This window comes from Tyto alba, unplaced genomic scaffold, assembly GCF_018691265.1.
Source record: "Tyto alba isolate M040663 unplaced genomic scaffold, T.alba_DEE_v4.0 Super-Scaffold_26, whole genome shotgun sequence".
Classification (NCBI taxonomy): Eukaryota; Metazoa; Chordata; class Aves; order Strigiformes; family Tytonidae; genus Tyto; species Tyto alba.
In genome coordinates, this window is record NW_024881300.1 from 23,883,270 (window position 1) to 23,897,135 (window position 13,866).

Below are 13,866 nucleotides of genomic sequence, written 5' to 3' on the forward strand. Positions count from 1 at the left end.
AGACTAGTCCTTCTGGCTAAACCTTGCTGTAGTTGTGAGCTTATGACAGTGCAGGCTCACACAGATAACAATGTGAGGATATTAAAATGTTCTCCCTGCAAGCTGATGGAGCACTGGCTGGGACAATGGGTGCAATGCAGCTCTTTGTCAATATAACATTTAAAATGAAGGGGAAAGGCGGGTGGGCAGCTTAGATGGGGTAGGAGAAGTTAAATTGTGGAGTACTTTGTACATTCTTTGAGAAGTGAACGTAATGTTTTTTTTATTGGAAACGTTCAGCTGGGATACAGTACTGTGAGCTGTACGAGGAAGTGCATTTCTGATTTCTGTTTTCCATCAGAATTTCTGATTTTATTTATTTATTTTTTTCCCCATCAGATCCAAGATTTGCAAAGTGGAACTTTTCCACACATTCCAAAAGCTAGTGACAAGTATTTCACAAGAGGATCTACCAGACACTCTCCGGTAAAGACTTTTTTGTTATATCTAAAAGAGTGAATTTATCTTAATAAAACTCAAGAATACTGTTACAATGCCAGAATGAATCATGAATCTCACTTTAGATAAGTTCACTGTTAAAATTTAATAGTTGAAAAATATGGTATGTGATTGATGGTTTAGGAAGACTTTCCTTTTTGGTCTTTTTAATCATCTCCTTGGAGAAGTAGCTATCACATCTTATGTATTAATGACAGAAAGAAGAAGTTGCAGGTGGTTTGATTGTTTGGAGGTAAGAATTTGGGGCAGCTGATTTCTTCTGAAGGCTTGCTGTTTTTCGAAAGGGTAAACTGTTGCTGCTCAGTGGAGACTTGTCATTGGACATTGCTATAGCCCTCTTCAACCTGCTGTCTTGGCAGAAAATACTACATTTTGATGTTTTGTTTTGGTTTGTTTTTTTTTCTGAGTTGAAGTGGTCTTGTCTGAAAGAAGCAGCGGACTGCTGGGGAAGAAGGAGTGAAGGAGATGAGAGGAGGAGGTAGTATCTTTTTTGAAAATGTAAGCTGTTAGATCAACTGCCTGCAGCACTGTACACTTGGTGGCGCTGAAGCCCCCCATCCCAAAATTGTCGTGGAGTTATTGATATCTGTTTGGTGTTTAGTAATGCTATCTAATGCCACTTCTTTGTTTCACAAGAAGGAATAGTTTGAGGGGAAAAAAATATTTATTTTTAAAATTTTTTTTAGAAAAGTCTAGGCTAAAATGTTTTTTCATCTAAGCGTATGATGGAGTAAGAGCTAATAAGGTGAGATAGTATGTAGGATTCTTTCTGCAAGCATACATTACTTAGATGGAGACTTTCTAGGAAGAACAGAAAGCTTTTGTCTGGCGAAGCCATACTTCGATGTTTCTCTTACATTACTCAAAACAGGTTTGGTTTATCAGGTGGGAGTTTCCTGCCGTAATCGTCCGGTTTGGCACTGTATTATGGGCATTAAGTATTTGGTGGTATTCCAGCCCCAGAGGAGGGCACAGTTTCATATATACAGACACTTATCTCTCACTTTGGCTTAAGGATTCTGAGAGATGTAGAAGGTTGCAAATCCATTGCCTTGAAAGGCTTATTTGATTTTAGACTTATTTCCTGGTATGATTTCACCAGCTCTGGGATGCAATTTTACCAGCTGTTGATCTAATTTAACTGCTTGTAGCTGCCGATGGGGATGGTCCTGCAGCAGTTTCTGCTGATACTGGCTGTAGATTCCCATTGTCTCCCTTGTATCGGTAGTGCTTCTGCAACCTCATGGTGAGCCAGTTCAACTGGCTAACATGGCAGAAAACAATTTCCTTGTCTTCTGTGTTTTCTGGCGGATTAATGAGCTGAATTGGCTCATGGAAAGCTAAAACAGATAATAAAACCCATGCAAAGTATGTAGGAAGGTATGCGTGGCTGGAAGCAGGGGAGATAGGACATTTCTGCCTTTCATGCTACCAAGACATTAGATGAGATGAACTTAGCCAAAATAAGGCACCTTGGATCTTTAATTATTAGATCTTGCTTGCTTTTGATTTTTGTGAATTAAAGATTACCTTCTGCATCTGTGGAAGTGTCTCACAACTGTTTTAAAGTTCTGATGTCAACATGAGCCACGCTGTTGCTGAAATGGTTCCAACTGATTCTATATGTAGAGATACCCTTTCTCCTTAATTCAGTTTTAAATATAAAATTATTAGCCTCTAATAGTGTGAGCTGGTGCATTGCTGGGTAGGTGACTCATTGTGCTGATCATGTGCTGCATACATAAAGTCACTTCACCTCAGGGCTTTTCTAGGCTCCAGTGGCTTTGTAATTTCCTTTTGACTTTTTTGTCCTCTACCATTTTTCTGTCTGAGCTTCTGACAAAGTCCAGCTGATTTGCAGATGTGGCGTAAATTTTAGGCTGCACAAACTCTACTTATACAGTAGAGGTGCTAGCTCACCGGTCAGCTTGTCTGGTTGCTTACCTTTTGAAGTCTTTATTTTTCCTACTCTTCACATAAAAAGCAAAGTAAAAAAAGTCTTTGTATTGCTGCTTCCTTTTTCTTCTCTTTCTATATGATATTCTGATGTGTTTTCTTTGTTTTTCTTCCTTTACTCCTTGTCGTCTGAATTTGAGTGGACTTCAGATAAGAAATCCCACACTCTCAAATTGTTTTCTCTGAATTCCTGTCTACTTCACTGTTACCCAGTTTTATATTTTCTTCCCATTCATATGTATCTTGTTATCCCCTCGCACAGATGGTTGGCTCTAGTGCTATGCCATCATCCAGTTTTGTTTTCCCACTTTGCCCCTAATTTCCTGCCCTGCCTCTTCTAGTCTACTTTTCGGTCTTTTGCCTCCCATGCTTTCTGCTTCGTCAAGGAAATCTCATTCTGTAGTCCTTTAAGATTTGCTGAACAGCTTGTCTTGGTTGTTGTAGGGTATATTAGGACAAGGATCATTCTTTACTTAACCCTTCATCTACTGTTGTCCTCTGTCAGACCTAGGATACTGGGGCAGTTAAGGCTTTACATGGAACTAGTATACTGATTCTGATGTCCTTTTGTTTTCTGCCCTGGATCCTGAAGCTGCTTCTCCTGATTTTTGTGCCTTCCTTTCTCTTGCATTCTTCACTTCTCTCCAGAGGCTCAGTGTGGGAACTGTTTAATTGGAACAGGTAGAGAGCCTACAGGGAGCAGAACTTTCCTGGCTCTCCTAAACTCCTAAGTTTAGGAATTTGTAGCAGTGTAGCTTAGCTACAATGCTAAGCATAATATTCAGCAGTTGTTTTTTTCAGGATTTAGTTTATTTGCTTTCAGCTGAGACTGTGAGAAGGAGGTGTAGTGTTTGGCTGGCATTAGCTACTTCTTCACTGGGAACCAGATAATGCTGTATTGTGCTGTCCCTCTTCCTTTTGTCCTTCTGATAATTTCTTTGATCTGTGTCTTCTGTGCCTTACTTAAATTGTCACTCATCTGGATAGACTATCTAAAGTGTCATTTGTTTCTTTATAACCTCTTATCTCCACCTGCCATTCTTCATTCTCTTCCTTTGACTCCCTCTCACGTGCTGTTTCATGTTAATATTTTGAAATTACTGCTAAATAAATCCATTTTTTTTTCCCCACATTTTCCATGCTCACTGTCAAAGGAATGATGACCCACCAGTGGGCAGCGTTGTGCCATTGCTAATCTGAATTGTGATGTAAAAACCTCTGCAGTATTATTGTTGTTTGCAGATTATGTGGTGGTAATATGGCAAAGGAGGTTTTCTGCATTGTTGTGTTTTTCTCCCTGCTGGTAGAATAAACCCACGGCTTGTTCATCACCTGAGGAAGCAAAAGCCTTCTTTTGTCATACAGTGGCATCCACCATACAAAGTCACCAGGCATTGCTGTTTGTGCAAGGTGTGGCTGGCTGTGCAACCCTTTGAATCTAAGGGAGACATTTTAACATAAACCTTCCCTGAGTTTCTTGCTGGGCTTGTTAAATGGCTGACTGATCCTCTTAAATTGTAGTCAGGAGCTGTCACAATTAAGATTGTGCTTTCTTCCTCCTTCCCATTCAGTCCGCAGTATGGATGGTTCAAGTGGGCTCTTGTGCGGAGGAGTGCAAGGACTTTCAGATGGCTTTAAGATTTAAATATCTAGACTAAAGTATAAAAACTTCGCTTGGCCTTCATGTTCAAGATTTTTTGCAGTGTTTGTTTATGAAAAACAAAAGGATTCCACCAGGTGACAGCTAAATATTTCCTGCTGGAGTGGCTGAGGGTGAATGTAAGGAACTGCCAGCCATGGGAGGGGTGCAGTTGAACTATTACTGCTGTTTTCCAGTTAAAAAAAAAAAAAAAAAGAAAACAACCACGTTTGGCAAGAATTTTATTGCAATTTTCTAGTAATTTTTCTAGTCCCTTTTCTGTTTTCTCTTTAAAGTTTATACATTAAACAATTCCTGTGATGGTCCTACCACTGCATACAGGCCTGTGGAACAGTTAGGTCCTCTGAGCTAAGAAAATCTTTTCTATAATACGCCACAGATGCTTGTTAGGTCTTCGCCAGATTGAAGAGCCTTTTATTAAGTAATATTTTCTGCCCCGTGAAGGTATTTACCCATCATAATTATCTCAAGACTTGCTTTTTTTTTTTTTAGTTACTCTATCGAGCTTCTATATCTTTTCCTCTGTGTGATTTATTTTTTCCACGTCAGATGACATTGGAAAAAGCTGCAAAGCTCATTTTCCAATTTTTCAATAATGCTTTGAAAATCTGTTCTCCCAAGCTAGACATAGCAATGCAGTAACAATCTTCCAAATGCTGCAAAACCTTACATTGCTGTTAAAGCGTGTATTTGAGTGGAACTCCCTCATTGAGTTAGCTCACTCTCTGACTTTATTCTGTATCTTCTTAACAATTTGGTGTCAATTACAAAGTTTGCCTGCAATGACTGCATTTTATCTGAAGCATTGAAGAGGATACTAATAGAATCAGGCCAAGTATGGTTTCCTGGCCCGCTGTCACTATGGTCTCACGACGGAGTTTTATGTATTGAAGGTCTGTGAGCTTTTGCCCTCTTGGATGCAATTCGTTCATTTTTGTATACGAGTAATGTTTTGGTTATTACCTTGTGCTTATATCAATATTTTTCATGTGCAAGAGGTCTGTAATCTCAAAAGTACTTTATGGGTTGAATGTAAATGTTTGAAACTGAAGGTAGCGTTTGTTGCTGAGAAGGTATTGCAGCAGTGTATTTCTTTCCTTTGCAGCCTGTCTTGATTGTGAGCCAATTTCTGCTCAGTTTTGCACATGGCTGAGCACATGAATGTTTTCAGGCATAATGGTGATCGGTATAAGGCTTTTTCCAAGAGTGTGATACTTTACAGAATGAAATCTGTGGATCACCTATCACGTCTCTGCCACACAGCCATGAGAATCACTCTGTCTCACACAGTAGTGTAGGGTTGAGATTTAAATAGTAAAGGGAAACAAAAGGAATGTGGTTAGGCAGACCTGGATAGGCTGGAGATTGTATGATTGTACTGGATTTTGCCTGGGGCAGCAAACTAGTGTTCGCTTCTGCCACAGAAAGTCACAGGTTCTTCATTAGTAATGCTCGGAGCCTTAATGGCCCTACCATAGCTGAGACGCAGACAAATCATGTGAGGTTTTTACGCAGATATAATGTACTTTGAATTTGAAAGCATTTTTCTTTTATATATGTTGAAAATTTCTTAGAAACTTTAATGCATGCTGACCTTCTGCATTAAGTCTGTCTGATTTTGACAGATCTTTGAGGAAGCTGTTTAAAATGCAGCTTTGTTGCATCCACTGTTAAATCCTGCAGTGATGTTGTCTGCTTGGAGAATGAGACCCCAAGAGGCTGCGGTCACATGTGCTCTTGTAGCTCATACAGTGGGGTGAAAATACTGAGCTGTTCCTTACTGTCTATTCTGCTTTTGTGCTAGCTATGTTTTCCCTTACTGTCTACTGTAACAATTTCCAAAGAAAGGTCTGTTGGAATAATCTGGTTTAGAAAAATCCCGTATGTGTTTTGGTTAAATTGACTCAGACTACTACATATGAGTTGAAGAGCTATTGATCTGCCAGCAGATTCAGGAAAAAGAGCAACATTTCACAAGGAAGAAATGAAGAACAGCTAGGCATTGGAGTCTTTCTCTTGGCTTAGTGTCAGGTGGAATCTACCTGTCTGTCTATCTACCTTTATCTGGATCTGTATCTATATATGGGCATTTACAGCAAATGCAAGGGAAGCAGCTGTTTCACCTTTAACAAGACTGAGCCAGTCCAGAGATGTGTGTTGTGTAATTCTTTTTTGATCTTTGACCATCCTCAATGTGATCTCCTAAATACAAGTATGTGTGTTTTTAAGGTGTAAGCAGCATCTGGTATTAGCTATTCTATGGTAAAGGACAAGTATCATCAGATGCATTTATAGTGAAGAAGGGCAAGGTCAAAGTCTTAAACAAATGTGTCAGATGTACTTTTAAGTGCAAGAAGAGTGCTAGCGTAAGAGAATTTCTTCCCAAAGAATGACTTGGTCATTATCCTCAAGTGTAAGCATGCATATTGTTCCCCAGAGGGTGGTTTTGAGGTGGAGGAGAAGATGCAGGTGGTTTGAACCATGTCTGAGGTACATGTTGGAGTACCTAGGAGAGGAAGAGCTTTGCCTGTGTGATGGTTTTGGAGCGGGTTGTGATGGATTGACCTTTGCCTTTCTTGGACCTGTGGTGTTTCCTGAATGCTGCTTATGCAGATAGTTGCTGGTCTTTTGCCTGTTCAGTGATGCTCCTAAACCATGATCCACCATGGATAATGGGGTTCTGTGTCTGTTCCACTGACCAGGTGGAGGAGAGTTACAGTGGGACTTTCCATGGAACTTTCCAGAGCAGCTCAGAGGTTAGTTTCACACAGTTTGATTAATGTGGAAGAGGTAAAGAAAGCAAAATGGATTAGCTGGGAGACAAGAGTGCAGGCAGATTTGTAAGAGAGTATACATCTGCCATGTTCAGCAGTGGCATGGACAGGTTCTCCACTCTTGCACTTTCTGAACCAAAGGTCTGCAGGATAGATAATATCTCATGGCTTGCTATGTTTGTCACAGTGTTCTAGAAATACATTTATAGCAGAATGCTGAATGCCTGAAATACAGCTTCTGATGGTGGGCTGTTAGTTTTTTTGGGGGGTTGTTGAGGGATTTTTTGGGGTGGGTGGTGGTGATCAGTATTGCCTTTGAGCATGAAAGCTCATTCTGGAAGTTAGTGTGGTGATTCTCAGACTTTTTAGACTAGAGGTCCTGTAGTAGTTTGACTCTTCCTCTTTCTTGATGAAGGTAATGGTGCCTGTGATCTTTCCTTCGTATTGGGTCAAATGTGTAAACATTACATGCCACGTGTGGCTGACAAACTGTTTGGCAAAGGGAGACAAAAGAGGCTGGGAAAGGCATGCAAGAAAAGGAAAAAAAGTCATGATGAAATTGTCTTAGAGGCACTTGTGTTCAGATACTCTAGACCTGAATTTCACTGTTCTGCAAATTGATGGTATGATGCACTCAGCAGCGACCAGTGGTTCTACTGAGATTGTGGGGAGCAGGTGCTACATGAGGGTAAAGAACAGAGCAACGGAACTGCTGAGTCTCTTTTGCTTTAGGGAGAAGATAAAAAGTACTTTCTCCTTTGTCTCACTCTTCCCTGTTATTTTGTGTAGGAAAATAAACCCTGTCCTGTTTGTCCTTGTCCCCTTTCCTTCCAGCCAGCAATTGTATCCATTTGGCTAGCAAAACAAGGCTACCTCCACCCAATTCAAAGCACCTATCTCTAGCCACCTTTTCTGCTTTGCTTCAACGTTCTTTGCTACCATGGAAGTTTTCTGTAACCTACTGTCACACAGTCAAACACCAATGCTTCTGTTGCTGGAGAGTGTGTATGGAGCACGGTGGAGGAGTTGTTCTTTTGGTTCCTTTTCTTTCTTTTTGTAAGACTGCTGACAGTGTCTGGATACAGTAGCTTCAGGGCCTGGGTCTCTTCCAGTCTCCCTAGAAGCACACAATAATTTCACTTAGTAGAATGAAAGACCTCATCAGGGCATCATCATGTTCTTAGGTGTTTGATTGCTTTTTTTCATTTTGTGACATTACATCCAATATGATAATGGAAATGTTTTCATTGTTGTGCATTTTCTGTCAGGATGAAGACTCTAGAAACCTACTGGGACTACAAGGAAGCTGCATTAAATTATCAAGAAGCCTGGAAAGTGCTGCGTACCCAAGCCCTGCCAGGTTGGGTCAAGAATGCCAAGGAATACCTGCACTTCACATGAGAATACATGTGGCTGCATAAATCCAGCAATAAGCCCTGGTGCACAGCAGATACCTTTGCAGTTCAGGGACCAGGAAAAGTTGACCTCTAGTTGATACGCTGTAAGGAGACAGGAGTGGAAAGGAAAGCAATTTAGAAGAGTCTTTATTTTGGATGAGTTGAAGCCCCCTTTTCAGTGGAATACAGAAAAGGATCATTGCTGACTTAAAGTTCTGAGCTGCATGAAACAAAAGAAAGGAAGCAGTGATGTGCTATCTTCTGTTATCTGAGGATATGATCTATCAGCAAAAATAGTCCATTGCAGTAGAAGTAACGTCAACTGAAATGGAAGCAGTGCTATGGAAGCAAGGCTGTCACTGTAAAATTTTACCGCGGCTTTTTTTCTTCCGCTCTTCATAATGTTATGGTTGTTTTTGTGTTGCTGGGACAACCCTGATGTATAGTAAGTAATATTTCTGTAACTCTTGGCTCTGCTTGTCTGGTGCCTGGAAGAATTTTCCGTGCCCCATTGCTTCTAACTGGAAATACTAGTTCTGTTAAAGCATCTTTTTTCTGGGAGTCCTTCACATCAGCTACTATTTACTAAATATAGCCAAAGCAGAAACAAAAGAGTGCTGGGGAGAAGGCTGTGTCAAATAATATCCCTTACGATATTCTGTGCATCGTTCTTAATGTCAGGACTTTGCCAGATACCTCTTCAACTGCTTTGCTTCTGTGGGCAGGGAAGAAACCTCCCAAATTACCTAGTTCAATCCTGTCAATCCTGTGTAATTCCAGGGAAACATTTACCTTCTTTGCAGCGTTTCAAGCACCGTCCATCTCCCTGCTGCCCCATGATATATGGTTATTTAAAAGCAGCAATGCCTTAGCCGTTTATGTCACTGTTTCCTGGCAAGTGTTCATTAGTAGCCTGGCAAAGGTGGAGATGCTTTGGCAGGGACTGAAAGTGGTCTCTGGCAGTCTTTGCCTTTATGCTCTATTACCAAATAACATCTGCACGGGAAAACAGTCAACATTGCAAGCTGCGGGGAAGCAGAGGGTAATCCTCCTTAAACTTTCTGTCCCAAGTTACTGCCTTCTGTGAGCAAGTTCAGGACTATAACTGCTACTGAGAACACTCTGCTTTTGTACTTTTTCCATTGTAAACTACAATTCATAAAATATTTGGACAAGGCAATGGCAGCGTGAAAGAAGTGGATAATTTAGAACGTAAGAATACTTGAGTGATTTAAGTTTTCTGTTCTTTGGTATCTTACTATAGTTTTGGATTTGAAAAATGGGCGCAGCAGTTCTCCAAACAGCCTTTACAGTCAACCTACTGAGCTACACATGGGACTGAACAGTACCTACCACATTACAGTCTGGGAATCGATTACAGCAAATCCTTTTACTTCACACTTGGGTTGACTTGTCAAATAAGAATAGTTCTCTCTTATTGTTGAAGAAATAACAAAGAACTTGAGTTCTGTGTGTGTATAAGCCTGTCTTCTCAAATCCAGCAATAACATGCAGAAAGACCAGTTGTATTGGTCAGGGGAGAGTCGTCGTATGTGTTTCTAAAGGGCAGGAGATTATGGAGAATGGTGACTTGCATTAGTCATCAGAGGATGAGGAATGGCCAGATGCCGCTGTAGGTGGGCTATAGGGTGAACTGCTGAAGAGAAATGGTAGCAGTTACTGTAATTGAGCAAATAGCATTCCAGGGGCAAAGTCCCGTAGTGTACCTAAAGAGATAACCAGTAAATTTCCTGGCTCCTGAAATTTACCTTTGTCTTTCCCTGAAATCTTGCAGAAACTATACCTTAACATACCTAGTTTCCCTTTGTTAATAACAAGGTCTGTAGTGAACCTGCTGACCAGGCTGGAATGTTCCCATTTCCTATCTAGCTGCAATATTAAAATGGGTTACATAAGGCTAGTTGTTCTGTAGTCTTGGCATCGGACTAGTTTTCAGATGTGCAGTTATAGGATGTAAATTCTTTTAACTCTTTCCTAAAATTTGAGCTTGCTATTAGGAGAGATTGTTCCTAGTAGGATTGTCCTGTGCATTTGTAAAATACTTGTGAACTGTAGACTGCTGATTTCTTCTACTTGTCAGGTTTAAAAGTAGTTTTAGAGGTGCTGCACGCTGATTCTAACCTCACTGTTTGGATGGAGTTGAGGACATATTTAAGCCAAATGAGTCAGTGAATACGTGAAGAGAGGGAAGGAGCTAAAACAAAGCAGAATTTAAAAGGTTGAGGGGCTAAGCCTGCAGGATCTTATACTAAACTGGAAGGCATTTCTGGGATTGAAAATAAGTATTTAAACGCTGCTTCTGTTTAATTCCAAAACGTCAGGAAATGCTGTAAGCAGTATCGAGAAATCGCTCTAAAATCACAAGGGAAAAATGCAGAGAGAAGAGAGGACACAATCTCCGCCTTTGGAAGAGGTAGCAAATTCAACTTTTGTCATTGTCAGCAGATCTTCGGAAGAAATGCTCCTCGAAGGTAGCCGTTGATGTGCTCCAAGCTCTTATCACTCCTTTGCACTGGAATAGCTGACACACTGAAAAACAGAGAGGCAAGGTGTAGGGAGGACAGTAGAATGCAAAGACTCTGCCACAGGGGAGCTGAGTTGAGGCGGGTGGGGTGAAGTAAGGGGGATGAAGTGCCCACAATTCATGGTTAATGAGGACAACCAAACGATTGGTAATGGGAGCAGCAGAGCATATCAGGGCACCGAGATTCCGGAGGCATGTGTAAAATGCTCTGCAGAGCGTATTTGTATTGCCTAGATAAGTCCTTGACTTTCCCAAACTAGTAATGGGGACCAATGGTCCCTCTTTGCCAGAGCAAAGAAACTGTAATCCTTGTTTTGAGTGGGATGTCTTTACCAGCTTCACTATTGGAGAAATCATTCTGTTTTCAGTCACAGTAAGAAGGCCGGGCAGACTGCCTGCATATCTTTAAGGAACTCAAAAGCAGAGCAAGTGGTTTTATCCAACTGTAGAAGTAAACAATCTGAGCTGGAGCCTGCAGTTCATGAGACAGCATGGCAGAGTCCACTACCTTTACAGAAAGCAAGGTTTTCATCTTTGTGATGTGATTCCGCTGCTCACCTTACACCAGCTGGAGCACTCACTGATCTCAAGTACATCTAGGGTAAATTGAAGATCATTCAAATTACTTTGTAGAAGAACAAACCATGAGCCCAAAACAAGGTGTAGCTTTTCACTAGGAGTTAAATCAGCTTTGCAGTAAGCACTAGAGGAGAGGAATTGCTAGGGCTGCACCTAGAGGGCAGGATGAGGCGTAGCCAGGCTTACTTTTGCTTGTTACAAACTATGAGCTTGTTATGAAAACACACCTGGAGAAAATGCATGAGGCATGAGTACAGAAATGAAGCATGAGTTACTGCTGGGAAGCTACTGTTAGTAAGGAGGAAATAAAGGTGGTGTAGTAAAATTGGGAGCCAAATGTAGTTGAGGGGCCTAGCAGATCTTTCTCTCAAAGCATAACCATCCCAAGAATCTGATAATGTCATTGTAATAGAGTTGCAGCAGTGGTTTACAGATGTAAGAAAGATGGTTCTTGAGGAAAGACAGTCTAAATTCATCTAGTGCTGGTTTAGTTATATCAGAAGTGGAATTTCAAGTTAGCTTAAAGATAGGTGATGTAGAAGTGTTGCTGTAGAAACAGTGAGGTATTTCTTTGTTTTCTCTTCAGTGTATAAATTGAAATGCCTTTCCAGTCCTGAAGGGTTAACAGAAAGTGAAGATCATATGGAACCCAAACGATTTTAATAATTTTAAAAAAAGTGACTGTACTTTCTAAAAGGATGCATTTCTTCAATGCATTTATAAAGGAAATATCTTGATGTTTTATTGACATTTTAAGTGCATCTGCAGATGAAAAGTAAAGTTACTGCTGTAGAACATTTATCCTTGCATTCTCTGTAACTACTTGTATACCCGGTCTCCTAAATCTAAGTAATAATTACAGAGACATTCAAGAGAGTAGATATGTGGTGTTTTTAGAGGCTTATGAAGGGTATTGCAAAAGTCACCTTGATGATAGCATTGGGAATAAAACTACATCTTCCCTTGTTTTGTTTGAATATATCTCTGTGCTAGCATGTAATTAGCTTTATCTAGCACTTGTAAGTTACACTTCTTACTCTGTCCTTAACAGCTAGCAAAAAATACTACTTGATAAACATAGACAAACTGAAGTTTCAGCTTAAAGGAAACAGAATATTTTCCAGTAATAAAAGATAATAAAAAAAAACCCCACAGATGAAACCACTTTTCTTCATTCTGAAACAAAAATTCTGTTAAGAGTAAACATTAATACTAAATGTGTGGAAAGAGAGCATGTGGGAGAAATTAGCGATGAATGTTTACTAAGGCAGTGCTGTACCTTGCAGTGCTATTGTGAATAATGAAGGGCTTACTGCACATTTTAAGAGACAGTAAGCACATGCAGCACTGTTACTGTGACAAGCCTCAATAATAGAGTAGCGTCAACATTTCATAGGCTCCTACCTTCTCATTTTGGAGTCCTCCTGTCAGTCCCTGTGCATAACTGTAGAGCCAAACATAATTCTAGGCACAAGGTGGCTTCATGGGACTTTGAGTTAGTATGAATTTGATTTAAGCTTGGAAAGTGATAAATTTCCACTGTAAGCGGAACCGTTTTAGAAACTAAACTCTCCCACACCATGTAGCGTGAAAACAAAATAAAACTTTTATTAGGAATCTAAACTGTAATTAGTGTTTCCTTGTTGGCTTATGAAGTTCAAAGTGATGCTACTTTACCAACTCAGTGTTCTCCGTTAAAATCAAAGCATGCACTCCAATACTGTGCAAATTAGGTCAATTAGATGATTTTTCTGTGCCCTCCCCCTCCCTCCCCATTCAGAGCCACAAGTTTGCCTCATTGCATGTAAGTAGAGGTAGCTGTGTAACTATGGTAAACCCATTTGGAGAGAAGTTGAGAGCCTCATGAATAACAAATTTTTTTGGTTTTGTGGCAAAGCCTCTTTATTTTTGCTGTGCTGTGTATGTACTTTGGCTATAGTGCTCATAAACTAGAGGAACTGATCTTGAATTCTTTCTTGCATACAGCATTTCTAATTCTAGTTGTCTGCCTCAACCAAGTAGAATCATAGAAATGTTTGCGTTGGAAGGGGCTTTTAAAGGTCAGCTAGTCCAACCCTTCTGCAATGAACAGGGACATCTTCAACTCGATCAGGTTGCTCAAAGCCCTGTCCAGCCTGACCTTGAATGTTTCCAAGGATGGGGCATCTGCAACCTGTTCCAGTGTTTCACCACCCTCACGATAAAAAGAATTTCTTCTATCTAGTTTGAATCTACCCTCTTTTAGTTTAAAACCATTAAAAAGTCTGTCCCTGTCTTTCTTATAAGCTCCCTTTAAGTATTGAAAAGCTTCAATTAAAGTCTCCCTGGAGCCTTCTTTTCTCCAGGCTAAAGAACCCCAACGCTCTCAGCCTTTCCTCACAGGAGAGGTGTTCCAGCCCTCTGATAATTTTTGTGGCCCTCCTCTGGACCTGTTCCAGTAGGTCCATGTCTGTCCTG

At 40.5% G+C, this 13,866-nt stretch overlaps 1 protein-coding gene across 4 annotated transcripts in view; it reads left to right on the top strand.

Annotated features, from left to right (window-relative positions):
- ADAT1 (adenosine deaminase tRNA specific 1) overlaps positions 1–13,866 on the top strand; it is a 33,484-nt gene that overhangs the window by 16,003 nt on the left and 3,615 nt on the right. For 2 of the 4 annotated variants that reach the window (XM_032981747.2, XM_032981749.2), the window contains 2 exons: positions 379–465; positions 8,157–13,032. In XM_032981747.2, coding sequence (XP_032837638.2) covers positions 379–465; positions 8,157–8,289 — 220 coding nt within the window. In that variant the 3' untranslated portion in view covers positions 8,290–13,032. Of the gene's footprint in view, positions 1–378; positions 466–8,156; positions 13,033–13,866 lie in introns of those variants that run through there. The other 2 variants (XM_042797351.1, XM_032981750.2) reach the window with 2 other exon arrangements.